General features: G+C 40.0%; 1 protein-coding gene across 4 annotated transcripts in view; it reads left to right on the top strand.

Annotated features, from left to right (window-relative positions):
* Positions 1 to 14,834, top strand: part of LOC149309189 (stAR-related lipid transfer protein 3-like) — a 46,796-nt gene extending 31,962 nt beyond the window's left edge. For all 4 annotated transcript variants that reach the window (XM_089531909.1, XM_089531911.1, XM_089531912.1 and 1 more), the window contains 8 exons: positions 795 to 847; positions 4,200 to 4,292; positions 5,854 to 5,916; positions 6,723 to 6,818; positions 8,811 to 8,890; positions 8,994 to 9,098; positions 11,482 to 11,575; positions 12,015 to 14,834. In XM_089531909.1, coding sequence (XP_089388035.1) covers positions 795 to 847; positions 4,200 to 4,292; positions 5,854 to 5,916; positions 6,723 to 6,818; positions 8,811 to 8,890; positions 8,994 to 9,098; positions 11,482 to 11,575; positions 12,015 to 12,119 — 689 coding nt within the window. In that variant the 3' untranslated portion in view covers positions 12,120 to 14,834. The remainder of the gene's footprint in view (positions 1 to 794; positions 848 to 4,199; positions 4,293 to 5,853; positions 5,917 to 6,722; positions 6,819 to 8,810; positions 8,891 to 8,993; positions 9,099 to 11,481; positions 11,576 to 12,014) is intronic.
* Positions 14,835 to 17,705: the final 2,871 nt, after the last annotated feature.

The raw sequence follows: 17,705 nt of genomic DNA, 5'->3' as shown, positions 1-17,705 counted from the left end.
GGGCAGGGGAGGAGTTACTGTCAAACTTGTGTGTAATGTTTTATGAGTCAGTTGTCACAATTAAATATTGGCAGATCAAGAGTAGCCATTCTGAATGTGAGTAGGGTAACATGGAAGCTGCAGATTCACATGAGCAGGCTCTCCTTTCTCTTGATGAAATTATTAACAAAGGAGCAGCCATAAAGTGAACAGCCTGTATAGCAGTATTCACCTAAGAGAAATCAAAGGGTTAATTCAGTATCTCCCAAACTGTCCGTTGTAACATAATGGTTAACATGATGCACGCCCCAGCTCCACCCCCCAGGGTGGCCTGATGCTGCACGCCACTCCACATGGCGCGCGGCATCACGGTGCTTCTCTGGCACTGTGCCCACATGACACAGTGCCAAAGGAGCACCTTAAAGCCACTGCACCGCAGCTATCACACCCTTTCCAGGGCACAAAAAGGAGCTTTTTTTGTTGCTCCTTTTTGCACCCTGTAAAGGCTAGATCGGGGCCATGGCATGCGGTTGCCACGACCCCAATCCGACACAGCTGGAGGCGACTGCAGGCTGCCACTTAGGGGCGGTCTGCACAGCCCCAAAGTCACCATTTGACAACCCTTGCTGTGGAACACCTGAGGAAGCAAAATGTCTGTAATTCCTCTGTGTTGTCTAAACATGGTTTGGGGTGAATAAGTAGTCATGGGATTTCAGGGAATAAGGAGCTATTGCTGGTTGTCCTGAACTTCAGAATTCTAAAACCATTGTGTCTTGACTTGTAGATTTTTTTTCTTGCTTTGTCTTCACCTACAGGATCAGATGACTCAGATGATGAGCTTTTGGGTAAAAGAGCATTAACAGATGAGGTATGTTTAGGCTGAACTGAACAGCAATAGCCCTTCGAATCAGGCCGCAAAGCATTGGACATCAAAGATTGCTAGAATGGAAGTTGTATGCTGTAATGCTGCAGATTGCATAGGTGACATGGGCATCTCATGGGCATACAAAAGCTTCCTACTGCTAATGCATATGTATGCCTCAGAATCATTGGTTTTTGGGACTTTGGTAGAAACAGAAGTTCAAATACTTGGATTATTGGACAACATTTGGAAAAATATCTCTTGACTTTGAAACTAGGGCTATAGAAACTGGCCTTTCAGATGTTGGCACCTCCAGTCAATTTTACCCAACATAGCTGTTGGTGAGGGATGATGGGAATTAGCATCTGACAAGATCTGATGAGCCACATTTTCCCCAAGCTTCTGTTAAACCCCTTTCTCTATATGAGGCGTTTTAATGTTGGAGTATGCCACTACCTCTGAGTATAGCAGGGTAACATAAACTTGTTTTTTCTGTTTTATTCTAAAATTCACAGTAAGCGGGATACATTCATTCAGTGTTCAAGCAGACAAAATTGCCAACATGACTGCAAATTCTGTTTAAACAGGTGATGCCTTGTGAGAGCCAGTGTGGCATAATGGTTTAAGCATTGAGCTACGACTATGGAGACCAAGGTTCGAGTCCCAGCTTGGCCATGAAACCCACTGGGTGACCTTGGGCAAGTCATATGCTCTCAGCCTCAGGGGAAGATAGTGGCAAACTTTTTCTGAAAAAGTCTGTTAAGAAAACTTTAGGATCGCTATAAGTCGGAAATGACTTGAAGGCATACAAAAACAACAACAAGAACGCATATAAGACTGGTGTGGCGATAATGACTAACAACATGAGTAATGAACCAGGAAATACCTGGTCAAAATTTCACCTTGGCTGTAAGAACAGATTAGAATAAATTCGGTCCAACCTCTCTGTCTCTGTGCTTCCACCTATAATAGGGATGTAATATTTACTTGCCTTATGGAATGGCGGTATCTGATATGATATGGAACATTTTGGGCCTTTAAAAAACTGCTATATAAAATTATTTTCAGAGGAGTTGTTTAGTATGTTTCAGCAAAAGCAATGAAGAATATTGTGACACCTTAAAGTCTGTTACTCTTATTATAGAATCCTGTGAACCTTTGAAAGTGACAGAGAAAGAAATTTCTAACATAAGCTTTAATGGGCTCCAGTCCATTTTAACAGTGAATAAGTGGACTGAAATCTATGCAGGCCTATGCTAGAAATGTATTTATTTCCTTTAAATATAAAGGATTCCTTTATATCTTTACATGCCGGTAGTGACTATCATGGCTATCCCTTTGGAAACATTCATTATAGAATACACTTCATTCCACTTTACCAGATGCATGGAGTGTAGTCCTGGTTGAGAAGGAGACATGCTATAACAATGAGGTTAGCGGAAAACGAAATGCAGAAAGTCTAGGCAGGGATTAATTATGTTATTAGCTGTGGCCACTCACAAAAGCAACTGTTGATGTTTGTATTCTCTGAGACATCTGTGCACTGGTAATGGGAAGTCTGGCTTGCAAACTACAGATTTGACATTGATTCTACTGTCATCAATAGCTGCCAAATTGGTGCTTATAGGAGTCGCCATAGGTTGAAAACCTACCCTGTTTGTCGGTTGCAACAGTAGCTGGATGATGCTCCCTCCCAGTAATTAATAATTTTAATAGACTTGTACAGAACTGTGCTGCGTTCATAATTTAATGCAACTGCAGACGTAATAATTGCATTTCCATTATATTACTTGCACACAAATAATGAATGTTCTCTTGATTATTTTCTGGACCAGACAACTTCCAAGAAAAATCTCCATGGTTTCTTTTTATTTGTTTGTTCATCTTCATGTAGCCCTGGGCATAACAATTATAAAATGATTATAACAATTATAAAAACTTTTACAACCCCTGAAATGCTGTAGGAAAGTGATTTTTGCAGCAGAATCCTCACTGCCTTTTCCTGCCTCAAAATCAGGGTCTTTAATTTCTGGAAAGGAAGAAATAAGGCAAAATCCAGATTAGGATAATACCTCGATTTGGCCAACCTCAGAGGGCCTATGTGTAAATTGCTCCCCATACCTTTGAGTTGCTGTGATCCTGTCAGCCACTGAGGGGCAGTGTGATTCCACTGCAGTCTAAATTATTCACTGTAATCTTGAACCTCCCAAAGAAACTATATTGGTGTTTTATGATATTGCTGTATCATGAGTTGAGATGCCAGTATTGACATTGTTTGGAGCCTTGGCTATATTCATGAAGGGCCGTTTTGTTCCTGATGGCAATGGCAGTTCACCTTGAGTTGTGTCTTTCGCTGCAGTGGTATCTTCCATTGCTTCTTCATTGTAGAAGCAATGAGAAGATTTTGTATCAGGGATCCAGAATCTTTGATTTCCCAGATACTTTGGTCTGCAGCTCCCACCATCCTTATCGAGTGCAGCCAATGGTAAGGGATTATAGGATTCACAGTCCAAAACACCCAGAGGGACAAATTTCCCTGCCATATGTGGACCAAAAATAGCAAACAGAAAAAGTAGAGCCATATTGCTTAAAAAGTGCCCCTGATTAATTGGTTAGCAGAATTTTTTTTAAAAAAATAACATAAACCTTAGATACATCAGAAAGCAATCACTGTTTTAGAAGAAGCATTGCAGCCTCCATAAGACAAGGGAGTGCTTCTTCTAATGGTGATTGTTCTAATGCATTTGTGTAACTTTAAAAAATAAAGTGCATTGTTTCCCTCTTTAAATTATTGTGTTCTATTTTGGCAAATGTTATCAATTAATTGATAAAGTCATATGACTAGTTACTGTTTCTTAACCAAATAGCAATCCTAAATAAAATCTTTTGCTTTATTTATATGTGTCTGTCTGAATAGAAAAACCTTTTTTCTGTTTCTGTCTGAACCAGTACTTCTCAAATAGTGGGGCGGGCCCCCCAGGGGGGGCGCAAGGCTCTGTAAAGGGGGGCACAAGGCTCAGGATACAGTGTTATGCAGAGGTGTACTTATAACAATTTTATAGACAAATGATACTATTTACAGTCGCGTGGGGGGCGCGAAATGTTTTCTTCTTCCTGTGGGGGCATGACAGAAAATAATTGAGAAGCACTGGTCTGAACTAAGGATAGGGCTCTAGTAAACCTGCAGTAGTAAGTGACTCTTGTTTAAATGCTAGGAAGCATCTGAGTACCACTTTCCTCCCTGCCCTGTTGTACAAAATGGAGATTAAGTCTATGAAACTTTAGATGCAAAAATCAATTGGAAGTGGAACTGAGTGTGTATGTGTGTTGCTTAACTGTGTGTCATGTCTTGCCCTAGGAGAGGGAATATGTCCGACAAGGAAAACTAGCTATGGAAGTGATGGACCAGATCTTAGCTCAGGAGGAGAACTGGACTTTTGAAAGATGCACTGTAAGTTTACGCTTCCTGGATAATTAAAGGACTGAAGGATTCCAGATCAATATTAGAAAGTATTAATAGATAATGTCTAGCTCAGATAATGGGTGGGGTTGTTTTAATCTTCCTAGACATAATTTATCATGTTTGCTTTGCTGAAGTGTGCTGAAATGAACATCCAAAGATGAGAACCTTCATTTTGGGATGAGAAATCCTTTCAATTCTTTCATCAAACATGTTCTAGATGTCTTCTCCACATAGTGAAATAGAAACATGAGGGGAAAGGCATGGTTTAGTTTTCAAGGGAGCAGGGCTGGTGTTGTGTGACTATCTACCCCTTCCAACCCAGTCCCACCCTCAGGGATCATGAAAAGATGCTCATTTTAAAGATCTTTTCCATTCCTGATAGTAATGTGGGTTCTTCATGGTGCCAAAATGACTTGAGAAATTTCCTGCCCTTGCCCTGTGTCTTCCTCACATTTGGACTTGGAAAATGAGGCTTCTTTAGTCCATTGCCCTCCAGGCAGGACCTGTTCAGGATCTCTGAGTCATGGAATGGCACTGAAGAACTAATAATAATAATAATAATAATAATAATAATAATAATAATAATATAGTTTATTTGTAACCCGCTTTTCCAAAATTTTGATCAAAGCGGCGAACAATTATATATAAAAAACATTCCAATAAAATCAATTAAAAACAGCATTAAAAACAACACAATGATACTAACAACAAAAGGGCCAGATAGAAGGGGAAGTCGATATATACATTCCTGGGTCATCAATGAAGAGGGGTAAAGGAAAAAATGATTTTTCACGGTGGGAAGGCTTGGGAAAAGAAATACGTCTTCAGGTTCTTTTTAAAAAGAGCTAAAGATGTGGTGGAGCGGAGCTCATCTGGGAGACTATTCCAAGATCTGGGGGCCACAATAGAGATATTGCCCAGTTTTTTTCCATTCCCTGCAGTTGCTTAGACACTGAGTGCCAGAGCTTTTCTGAGGCCACTTGTTCCACATCCCAAAACTAAGACTAGAAAGGGAGGAGAAAGTTGGTTCATGGAGCCCCAGAAGTGGTGAACCAAAATGCTTGTGAAGAATATGAGATGTCCCATGACTCTCGCCCACCCACCTGAAACAACACCCAGTCTAAGCACTTGACAGACCTATATAGGTTGAAAGAAGGCCACTGCAGGCTTTAAAAAAGTAAGAGCGTAAAAATGCCCTAAATCTGTGAAATCACCAGGGTGTGGAGAGCATCGCTGACTATTTGAGGACAAAAATAATATTTCAGCACCACAAAATAATGGGTGCATGGGAGGGCCACATACTGCCTCTACCTTACCAGCCTCTCCTGTACATCTAGAAGCATCATAAGGTATTGCTCAAGAGATTGCTCTTAGACATATAGTAGATCATTAGTATATATGTCCCCTTGGTATGAAACAAGCTAGAAGTCCAACTAATTTAATGAAAGGAAAAAGTGATGTACCTCTGCAAGTTTTCATTGAAATGCTACAGAGAAGCTGCTCTATCCCCAGCTATTTACTCACATGCCTTCCATGATGTTTGTTGCAGGACTTTGGTGACACAGTTCACTCACTTGAAATGCCATTCTATGGCAAGATTTTCATCCTCAAGGTAAGGCGCCTGGATAGCTTTTGCCTTTCTTCTAGCACATGTGCTATGAATCACAGAAGCCACAGAGATTTTTTATTTTCTCTCTCGATAATCTGTCTCTCTCATTTTATCCTACCTTACTCATTCTCTGCTACCTTGAGTGAAAAGAGTAGAAAATTGAGACTGACAGATTATGAGCAAATATCTAGAAGAAACACTGTGCGGGTCTCTAGGTGACATTGTTGGGTGGGTGAGGAGTTTGTTGCTTGGGTTTTTTTAAATCTAAACAGTGTCCTCCTCTTGCAAGAAAGTTATTTTGCTTCTAGTTCCCTGTTCATTGTCTGATCACTTTGCCCAGGATGAGCAGCCTGACTGAAAGCATGTTAATTTCACTCCCTTTGACACTTCTTCTGTTCTTGATGTCAAAGCTATTGCTAGAGGGGATTTAAAAATAAGTCTCTTTTTAATTGCCTGGAGGGAGAGGGAAGGTTTGCCACTGTGTGAAAATAATTGGCTACTGGCATGGGGTAGTTAACTAGGGCTCACTGCTTAATCTCCATTGACCTTGCTGAATTTTAGTCTCTGCTTGGGGATCTTCTTCCTTTGAAATCTTGTGGCTTATTTTTCAAAAGAAACTAAATCAGCCCTCCAGGTAAGCTGGACTTCAGCTACCATTATTTCCAGCTAGCATGCTGGTTCAAAATAATGGGAGTTGCAGTCCAGTATATATGGAAGGCAGTGGGTTGAAAAATGCAGCTATAAATCAGCTCCACAGAAGAGTTTGGGCAGAGCAATGAATGCAATGAATAATGCTCCTTCACTTGCAGGCTGTTCTGCAGTGTCCTCCTGAGATAATCTACCAGGAGATGATTCTCCAACCAGAGAAGATGGTGCTGTGGAATAAAACCTTGTTAGCATGCCAGGTAAATATTTCCAGATTGGTCTCCTGGGTAGCTACTGGCTATTGATGGTTCGTCTGCTAACATAGTCAAAGAAATAGCCATATATATTTTAGCCCCCACCCCCATCCCCCAAAATCATAAGGGATCCAGTAGCATTTTTGAGACTAACTAGGAAGAAGAAATTTCTACCACAAGCTTACTAAAATCTGAGGAAGTGGCTCCTTAAAGGTGTTACAGTGGAACCTAGCCTTACACAGGGGATCCATTCCGGGACACACACACCCCGGCACGTAAGGCAAATTCCGCCTACGCTTGAGCCGCCACGCATGCCATTGAAAGTATTACAGTGCGGCTTACGCATAAACCAGAAACCACGTACTAAATTCCTTTATGTCTTCCTCTACTAAAGTTACCTTTGGCATCACTGACTCTAGGCTACATAACTTTTGTTTGTGACTTTCATTCCTCTGAATTGTTACTTGCTAGAGAGGAAGTTCTGAACTAAATCTAATTCTGTTTTGGAGATAATGGTTGGCAGACAGCAGCATTTATTATTGCTTTTTTGTCTTTCAATTTCTGTTTACTTCTTAAACACCGCAGAAACTGCTTGGGACTTATTGAATCAATGAAATTATAATCTTTAAAGAAAGGGCTAGGGTCTTGTATTGTTTTACATTATACTGTTCTAAACATTTTTATCTTTTTAACTGTATTTTATTCGTTTAACAAGTGTTTGTTTTAATAATGTAATGATTGAATTCTATTTTAATGCATCACTTTTATATGTTTTTAATTGTACAGTCGCCCCTTGGAACTCGCAAGGGATCCGTTCCAGACCCCTTCGCGAGTTCCAAATCTCACGCATATACAAGCCCCATAGGCTTGAATGGGGCGTGTGCATGCGGGGCACGCACCATGGGCATGTGCCCCATTAAGATTAATGGTGGTCACCCCTCCGCAGATTTCAAGTCCGTGGACTTGGAATGGCGATTGTACTGTTCTTTTAAATTGTAAGACTCTTTGAATCCCAGTTTTGGGGGGGAAGTGGAATACAAATAAATATAACAACAACAACACACAATAGAACATGAGTGTAATAGCATATCCTCCTCATATCTGCTAACAACTGATATTCACTGGCATACTGCTTCTAGTATTAGAGATAATATAAACTCACCATGACTAGTAGCCATTGGTAGCCTTTTCTACCTTAAATTTGTCTACATTGCATAACACTTTGATACATTCTGTGATTTCCCAGATGTTGGTGGACTGCAATTCCCAGTAGCCCTAGCCAGCATAGACAATAGTGAGGAATGCTGGGAATTGTAGTCCCACATCTGGGTGGCCATATGATTCTCACCTCTAACTTGTTAGCCTTATTTTTCTAATATGTAAAAGGCTGAAACATTGTAACTCTTCCATCTGTCCCTGTGATCAGCTCCTGAAGCTTGATTGATTGATTGATTGATTGATTGATTGACATGATTTTGGCAGTGTTATTTTAGATTTGTTCCCTAATGATCCCCAGCCTGGAATAAGCCTTTTTCACAGCGGCTGTACACAAGATCAACATTTTCTTTAAGCTATTCTGATTGCTTTCTGTTGTGCCTTTGTGGAAGTGGGATGCCTATGGAGAAAAAATATTTGCATCTGTAGATAATATACAACTGAAATGTGGCAAGGGTTTAGAAATTTAGAAATAAATTACCTTTTATATTGTTTTATTTGATGATAACATTTTAGATGGAGTCTTAACAGAGTTTGTATAATTTACCTTTTTTTAGACCATTTCCCAGAATTTACTGGTAATGCAAAAGTGCAGCTCAAGATTGAGAAATACTGCCAGTTTTAATTTTTTCCCCTTCATAACCGGAGATACTTTGTGAAGATGGTAAAAAATAGCCATCAAATCCCTAACCACTTCATCAATTTTGAATTTCTTGAGGAGAAGCTCACACAATGGTTCAGATTAATTTGTCTAAGACAACTGTATGTTTTTTAAAAACTCAGATCTTGCAACGGGTTGACGATAACACATCGATATCCTATGATGTGGCAGCTGGGGCCGCAGGCGGCGTTGTGTCACCCAGGTGAGTCCTGACTTCATTTGGTCTAAATTCTAAGCTTTTGTTTGTTTTTTGTTTGTTTGTTTGTTTTCTGAATGAGTTGTTTACCTCTTATTTGTTTTCCAAGGGACTTCGTAAATGTGCGTCGCATTGAGAGAAGGAGAGATCGATACATTTCATCCGGAATGGCAACAGTTCACAGTTCACGTCCACCGACTTCCAAATACGTCCGGTATGTATTTGTGTATTTTCAAAATATATTTAAGCCACCTTTTAGGATACAAAGCCCTCTTGTGGCAGCTCACAGGATAAAATAAAATGACAAAGACAGCCAGTGACAATAATAAAACAGGCACCTCCCTCAAGATAAACTAGGACCATAAACGCATGCAATCAAAACTATCAGCAGTCCCAAAAATCTTGCTGTTAGTGCCTTCTCGTGCTATATAAAACAACCAAGTTTCTAATAGCAATTACTGGAAGCCTGCTAATGGACCTCCATATAAAGTAGTTAATGTCTGGGATATAGTGAATATGGGGAAATTAACAGCAACACACACACACATATCTTATTCCACCTACCAGTCTATTATTTCAGGCATTTTTCTCCCTGGACTTGTTTAGTTTCAGCAGTAGAGTTGATTTGTTGGGAATATATAAAACTACTGCTCTGCTTCTGACTTGGGAGCAGAACTCATGAGCAATAGACACACGATCAATATTCAGCTGACTCGGTCTAGTTTATCACCATATGAGTCAAAATACTTGATGTTTGGTAAACCGAATAAACTAGTACCTATTAATCACCTCTTGTCACCATTATAAAGCATCTGTTCCTTGATCCCTCAGCCTTGCCCAAACCTTGTATTCTTAAGAAGTGTTGGAGTAGCTCCCATAATCCCCCAGCTGTGTTGGAATGCCCAGGTGGAGGAAAGCTTGTCCCCTTTGTACTTCTTGCCCATATATTGTTTAATTTGGGGGGGAAATGAAATAAATTATTAATCCAAATTAAATTAATTTGAAATGTAAGAATCAATACTTCAACCATTATAGATCTTTTGAAAAAAATGATCAGGTTTGGGTTTTTGCAATCTTGCAACAGGGAAATGTTTTTAAGATGATAGTGCTAGTTACCCAGAACTCCTTTTTGCACCTCATATTATGTTCCATCTCCTCATAAAAATGAAATTGCTATGAAGGTGCTCATGGTTAGAGTTGAGAAAAGTTGTGGTCCCTTACTTTTTCTACAGCCTTGAGAGCTAGAAATTTGTGATATTTCACTTTAAATTGGAAATTCTCAGATTATGTGTCTCATCATACAGGAGACTAAATAGTCACATTATTTTAGTATTTCAAAGTAGCTTCCCATATTGTGTCTGAATGCATGCATACATGCATGCAAATGAGAATAGCTCTGCACCCTCTTGTTTTGATGTGACCAGAGGTCAATAAACCTTGATCCTAGAGAAGTGAGGGATTTTGTGGTATCCACCAGTGACTGATTTTCAGTGAGCTGTCTCTTCAGCAGCACTCCTGGGTGTCTGGTCTCTTCCAGCTTCTATCTTGTGATGAGCTCAACTTCTGCCTAAGCATCTCCCAACAACAAGGCCTCTTTTGTTGTTATCAGAGTCTCTGCCTCAGGTGACCAGCCAGGGAAGGGCTTTGCTTACCATCTTCATTTTTTCTGAGTAATAGCATTAAAAAGTCATTGGCCTTTAGCTCACTGACTCTGCAGCTTCTGGGAAAATTTGTGAGGAGGGCAACATTCTTTTCACACTTCAAAGCACACAGTGAAATATGGTGTGTCTAGTCTCCTTGTCTTTTTCAAGAAGATTGGATTGCTAGCAATTTAAATACTTGAGAAATGAGAGTAAGCTTTCTGCATCTAATGTCAAGAGTCAGAAACTAAGAGCAGTCAGCTCTCATTCCCAACATACTCTTGGGGGGAAATTCACCAGTCTCTTTTGTCTTGCTGTTGGTGAACAGTCTTCATTCTTCTCAATTCCCTATGGGGACAGGTTCCAATGGCAGTTTGAAAAACAAAGATGGTTTCATGTATAAAACAAAATACAAACAGTCCTGCACCAAATTCAAAATCTGAATTAAGATCTTCATTTTGCGGCTTCCTGGAACCATAACATACAGTCTTTATAACTTCTAAAATCCTAATGTCCTGGTCTCATTTCAGTATATCTATGACATTTCCATCCCCTGTATGAATTGATCTGTATATAATCCCTGTTTTGGATGTCCTTCCCTTGCTTCTTGGCAGCCTGTTTTGTGAAGGTTCTTATAATAACCCACCAGAACAGTCTAGGCTGGGTTTCAAATGGGATGAAATGGGAGGAATTTGAATTTTTAATCTGTGGCTCTAATACTGCAACCATTTTAAATACAGTACTTAACCAGATGTATTGGAGGAGAGGTTTGTATTTGGTGTTTTCATTCCTTAAATGTGTGTTGCCTTGTGAGCCACAACTGTTTAGGGAGGCAACTGAGATTATCTAATTAATAGCTACTTTACCTTAAAATCACAAGAAATTGCTTTGCTTATCTACTTGCTTCTGTTGTGACACACACCCCTCCCAATTTCTTCTGCCTTTGTCATTTCCTAGGGCAGAGAATGGTCCTGGGGGGTTTGTTGCTCTGAAATGCCCCACTAATCCAAACATCTGTACTTTGTTCTGGATCCTCAATACAGACCTGAAGGTAAAGTAAATTTGTCTCTTTATACTTTGTCTGAAATAAATATATTTGTGACCGCAAAGAAGCTTGTTCCACCATGGTTAGTGGGAGCTATAGTCCAAAAAAGTCATTTTTCCAGGCTCTGGTTAGGATTGAATGGTAGGTGAAGTACTCTGACACAAGTGCTAGTTGGATTCAGAGAAACTTCCTCCATTAGAATAATAGTCTGACTCAATACAAGAGGGTTTCTGTTTTAAATCAACTGCACCATCTTAGGGTAAGTGGCCATAGTTTGGTAGCTCAAGCATCACTGTGGTTTCTGCAGTGAACATGATGTCAGAAAGCAGAGTGTGAGAAGACCCCTGTCTTCTTTGAGGGCCTTTCAGTCAAAGTTTGCTGTTTTAGTATTTCTTCTAACATTCATATGGACATGATGTTAATTCTCTCTGTTCATTTCTTTTAGGGTCGGCTCCCCCGATACCTTATCAACCAAAGTTTGTGTGCTACCATGACAGAATTTGTGTTCCACCTACGTAAACGGATTATGGAAGTCATGGCACGGTCTTAGGTTCTTAGCATCTTGCTCTGATGTTGCCTTTTGAGCATGCTCAAACAAACCAATAAGGTCCAAAAAACTGGATTTTCTTATCTTCGTACTGATGAGGGAAGATTGTATCTCACCGCTGATCTTGAGGGTAAGGCTGAAGAGCCTTGACAGTGTCTTCATGAGGCTGACCAATTAAAGGATGAGATGATGATCAAATGGCAAACAGGAGACAAGACCACAGATGGTCCAAATTAGTGCAAATTAGAAAGAAGCATGAAGGAGGCTTCCTCAGGTCTTTCTGTGACCTGATGTAGCTAGCATCACTACGAGAACATGAGCCATTTCTGGATTAAGATGTGCCAAATTCTTTCATGGACATGCTTCCAGAATCTGCTAAGTGCTTACCTCTATTTCTGCCTTTGTTCTCTCCCCGGAATGCCTGCCTCCCTGGGCATGATCATACTGTCTTTGCTGTGTTTTCATAAACCTATTCAAATGCCTTCCATAACAGAAAAATGCCATCAAGTAATCCTGATGAGATGTGACAACAGTGCAAAAACTTGAGGTTTGCTTTCTAAACCAAACAGTTTTCTAGCTCACTACTGTGTCTCAAGACTCCAACCTTTCTGAAGGGCTGTATACCTAGCATAACTACCACTGAATCTTGAAGAATCTACTACCCAAATGTATGGGTATATTTTGTTGGCATATTTTAGAAGAGATGACGGAGGAAAGAAAATCAGCTACCAGTCATATTCCTGGACTTGAAAGGGACACCAAGCTGACATCTGTCCTGAGTGTATTGCTATCTCTATTCCACAATGCTTTCTTTCTAATTTCTCAACTTCTTTCCCATGTGCAACAATGACTATGAAGAAAGGTTTTTTTCCTCTCCATTTAAAGTGACCCTTCTGCAGTGGCAAAAGTACCTGAATTATATAATTATATTCTGCATGGGGAACCTAAGGCCCTTTTCTCTAGCTCTAGTATCTGTGTGTGTGTGTGTGTGTGTGTGAGAGAGAGAGAGAGAGAGAGAGAGAGAGAGTGTTTATGACAGAGAGAGAGCATGCACATGCCATAAAGGAGCACTGCTTCCTCTTGTCCTTATTGTATCATCTATTGTGGGTTGAAAGTGTCATAAAAATATGTGGAATTCATTTCGGACAGAGCTATCAGCAGAACAAGTGTCCAGAAGGCAGTTTAGGACTTTCCTATTTCCCCAGCAAAAATCCTAACTTGCTTTGCTCTACTGCTTGCACTGTTGGTACACATCTTTCTCATCTGAAAAAACTGCATTGGCCCACAGATGAGTTTGCAGATTTGAGGAGTTGTTTCTCTTTATCCCAGACTTACCCCTATTACTGGATAGATCACTTGTGATGTAGTGGTACAAGTGCTATCGGAGCATGTCTGCAGAACTCTTGTGTGCAGTTGCTAGAAATTTGGCACAAATGGGAATCAGCATTTCAGCTCCTTTAAAAACAGGTTTGTTTTGGGATATAGAGTCTGGTCTGAGCAATACAGGCAGAAGTGAGATGCTCACATTTTCAACAAGTGCAATATCCCTCACACACCAAATTAACCTACTGAATCTATACATGAGCAAAGACTGTGAATGTGGAAGTGGGGAGAAAGGTTTGACTGAGTTTGGTTTGGCTGGTTTTTCACTCTGAGGGAACTCCTGAACTGCACAAAGTTAAAAATTTCACTTAAGTTGTGGCTTTTGCTGACATATGTAGTGAAAAGGGAGCCTGTGGCAGATGAAAGCTGTGTTTTAAACAACTGTTGGATGATATACTCGCATGCTGCTCCTCACCAGTATGGACATCTAAAATATCCCAGAAACTGCATGGGGTGTTCCATGGGTTCCTTAAGGTGTTCACCACCACCTCAACACAAAATGACTTCTGAAGTTCATCCGATGCTTTCATATGTGGGAGATGACTCCTCAAGAGATTTGTGCATTTTTTAGCTTCAGAATTTGAACTGGGAAGGTAGACTTGTCTACCTTCTGCTTGCACTCCGGTGCATTTTTAGACCTTGAGGCAAAACGTAAGTCAAAAGATCATAGGTTGGATGGAATAAATATTCAATGTCCAGTTTCTTGGGTAAGTAAGGTATATGATCAACTTGCTTAATAGCAAGGGAACTAGCAAACCTGCCAGACTTTGCCTGCAACCTTTAGGGCTGTTTTTGTTTTGTGTTTTTCCTTTTCAGCATTCAGCACCCTTAACTTCGTTATGCTGCTTTCTCTCTCCCTGCCACAGGAATGCCTTCTCCCATCCTTTTTTATTTGTGTGGATCAGTTGGTATTGCGTCCTGTGCAGTGGTGAAGCTTGTACCAAACACAATTCCCTCCATTTGAAATCTTTGGTATCTTTGCCAGAGATTGCAGGGTGCTGTACTGTTACAATGGTGACCTTCCAATAATGGAAAAGACTAGAGGCTCACTATCCAGATAAATTGTCAGCAAACTACTCCCCTTCAAGTCTTTTTTTTTTTTTTAATTGCCGACATGAGACTCACAGGAAATCACATTTCTAGGAATCAACGATTAAAACATGTTAAAGCGCCTTGGGTGATTCGTAAGCGTTCCAGACAGACTGTGGAAAGAAGCTTGCGGACTTTGTGACTTTAATGCACATAACTTTTCCTTGACCGTGTGTGGGGAGTGGATCTCCCCATTTCCTTTGAAAAGCGACTTGAATAACATATATGCCTTTTGCATCAAATCTTTGTGACTTAATCTAATAAAATCTAATAAGAAAAACATCTGTGCTTTAGTGTGTCATCAATTTAGGGTAATTACTCTCTTGCCTTCAATTTTAACTTTTATGCTCAGTTAAAAAAAAGAACCAAAGCAATCCAACATAAGATAGTGAAAAAGCCTTTGTTCCCCCATTCTACTGTCTTCATTGGAGAGCCTCTTCTACCAGAGCAACTCCTGTTCTGATGTTACCAGAAGTATCAGTGGATCCATTTACCAGTAGCAGACTCACTCTGGATTTTACTACCAGTCTCCCATAGCAGCTCTGAGTCAAATATCAATGCTGGTCCCTAATTCTACTGGACATCCCTTGCCTTTACACCGTTGATGGCACTTTACAACCATAAACCTACCATATATACTCGACTATAAGTCAACCTCATGTATAAGTCAAGGGCAAGTTTTGGGGCCAAAATTATGGAATTTAATATGACTCATGAATAAGTCAAGGGTAAAACTCAGGGGCATTTAGCAAAGTATCTAAAGGATGAAGCAAATCAAAACACTGTCAAAAACTTACAAAATTCCAGCAGACATAGCTCTTTGTGCTCACTCTTAAGGCTGATGGATGACAGAGTAGAGGGGATCATTGCTTCCAGGACACATTATACTCTTCCCTTTCACCAAGGGGTGTTTCCTTCTTTTTAATAAGAGTTAAGATACAGATTGACCTGTGGATGTTTTTTTGGTCAATTTTTTGACCTAAATTTCTAGACTTATACATGAGTATATACAGTACCTTCTCAGAAGTCCCTGTGTGTTCACTGACTAGGTCCCAAGGAAACATGCTAAGCAATTTCAAAGTAATATTACCTTGATTATTAAAGCCATTATGATATAGTGGTTTGAGTGCTCAACTCCAGAAAACCCAGGTTCAACTTGGCCTTGGCCGTGGAAACGTGCTGGATTACTTTGGGCAAGCAGCAATCCGTTTAAGAGGAAGGCAATGCTAAGCCACCTCAGAACAAATCTTGGAAAGAAAATCCTAGGATAGAGTTGTCATAAGTTAAAGTCAACTTAAAGGCACATAACGATCTGATCAGCCCTGCAGGCTAGAAACAGCAGAGTCTTGTGATAGCTTTAAAGACTTGCACATTTATTATGATATAAGATTTCACATACTGTAGCCCATAATGAACATACCACAATTAACCAGATTCTGGCCATGCAACTTTATCAGTCCTAGCCAGTGGTGAGGACATTGGAAGAGCACCACGTTGCCCATCCTGGTTTATACCATAATAAATTTGCTATTTACTAAATACTACAAGTTTCTCTTCTTTAAATGTGACCGCCTCCATGAGTAGGTTACAGTTTTAGATTGCAAATAATCCAGTGTAGAGCCAACCCTTGCACTTAAAAGCTTTCCACAGAGTGGTCTGTTACCATTAGCAGTGTGAAATTAACATTCAGGAATCCTGTTAAGAGTACAGCATTGATCTGTAAACCACTCCTGTAAGTGAGTAGGGCAGGGTGGGAGCAAAAAGCCAGAATCTGGCATTTTAATTGGAGTTGTGGTTTTTTTTTTAAAGACTGAGCCACCATAGATCACACTGTGAGTTAATAGCTGAGCGGAGATGCACATTGCCTGAAAAGGACAGGAGGAGAATTGCAGAATGAGCATGTGGTTAAACATGGATGAAATAAGGCATATACCTCAGCTGATTTTGTGTGTCACAAAAGGCCAACAAATAATTGCTTAACTTCTTAATGCTATTGTCACCGCTTTATAGCTATTTTTGTTTAGCCATGCAGATACATTTTCATGTAGTCCAAAACATGGTTCTTGTGGTCGAAGCATAAATGACATCAGTCTGCTTGTCCTTGATCTGAAACTCCCTGCCTTAGCCACCATTCATTCCCCTTGCATAAAGCCTGCATAAATTTGAATCCCATTGTGGGAGAAAGGTGGAATATATATCTATATATATATATATATATATATATATATATATATATATATATATATCCCTCCTCTGAAATCTTTCAAGGAGGATTTTGACAGCCTTGCTACTTGGATAGGAGGCTCCGTTACAAAGCCAAGCTTGGTGTGGAGGTTCAACAAGGATGCTCCTATATGCCTGTGGTAGGCCACTGTCTGGACCAGAGTCTGAAAATGTAAGGGGTGTGTACATATGTTTTTAAAGACTACATCTCCCAGAATCTCATGACCAGTGTGCAAAAATATGTACACACCCCTTACATTCTGAAATTGATCGTCTGAAAAATAAAATTTTCCAGATTTTGGTCATGGCCTACTTAGCATCACAAAGGCAGCTATGAAGATAAAAATGAACCAGCTCCTTTAATGCTATCCTGGACTGTTTGGAGATGGATAACACCCAAGTAGAATGGCCTGTTATTTTATATACCAGATTTGCTAAAACTTCTAGTGCCCAATAGAGAAGGAAACTTCATTCTGCTGTTCTCTCAGCTTTTTGTACATTTCTCTCTCTCTCATCTCCCTTCATGAGGTTATGCTGTACCTCACAACTTGCCTTTAACCCTGTTTTGTTTTTTTTTCCTCTTGAAGTTAGGAAAAACAAACCAACTTTTCATTTCATGTAAATGGCAAGCCCACAGTGTACTATTTTAGACTGCCCATTTTGTTTAAAGGCCATGAGCTATGGAAGAAAGAGCTCACATGATAACTACTTATGACCTGGAGATAATGCTTAAAGAGAATTTTAAAACTGCCTCTTTCCAAGCCCAGTTCTTTTGAACTAACATCTGCCCTAGAAGTCCCCTCTCTACCATTTTCATTTGATCTTATTACATTTTGATATGCTGGTCGCAGGAATATCTTAAAACCCGCCAACATTTGCGAAGCAGAGTAAGAG

Source organism: Sceloporus occidentalis, unplaced genomic scaffold (assembly GCF_023333645.1).
Source record: "Sceloporus occidentalis isolate IW3139 unplaced genomic scaffold, rSceOcc1.0.p SCAF_7, whole genome shotgun sequence".
In the NCBI taxonomy this organism is placed as follows: domain Eukaryota; kingdom Metazoa; phylum Chordata; class Lepidosauria; order Squamata; family Phrynosomatidae; genus Sceloporus; species Sceloporus occidentalis.
The sequence above is the reverse complement of the archived record's forward strand: the minus strand, read 5'-3'. Positions and strand labels throughout refer to the sequence as shown.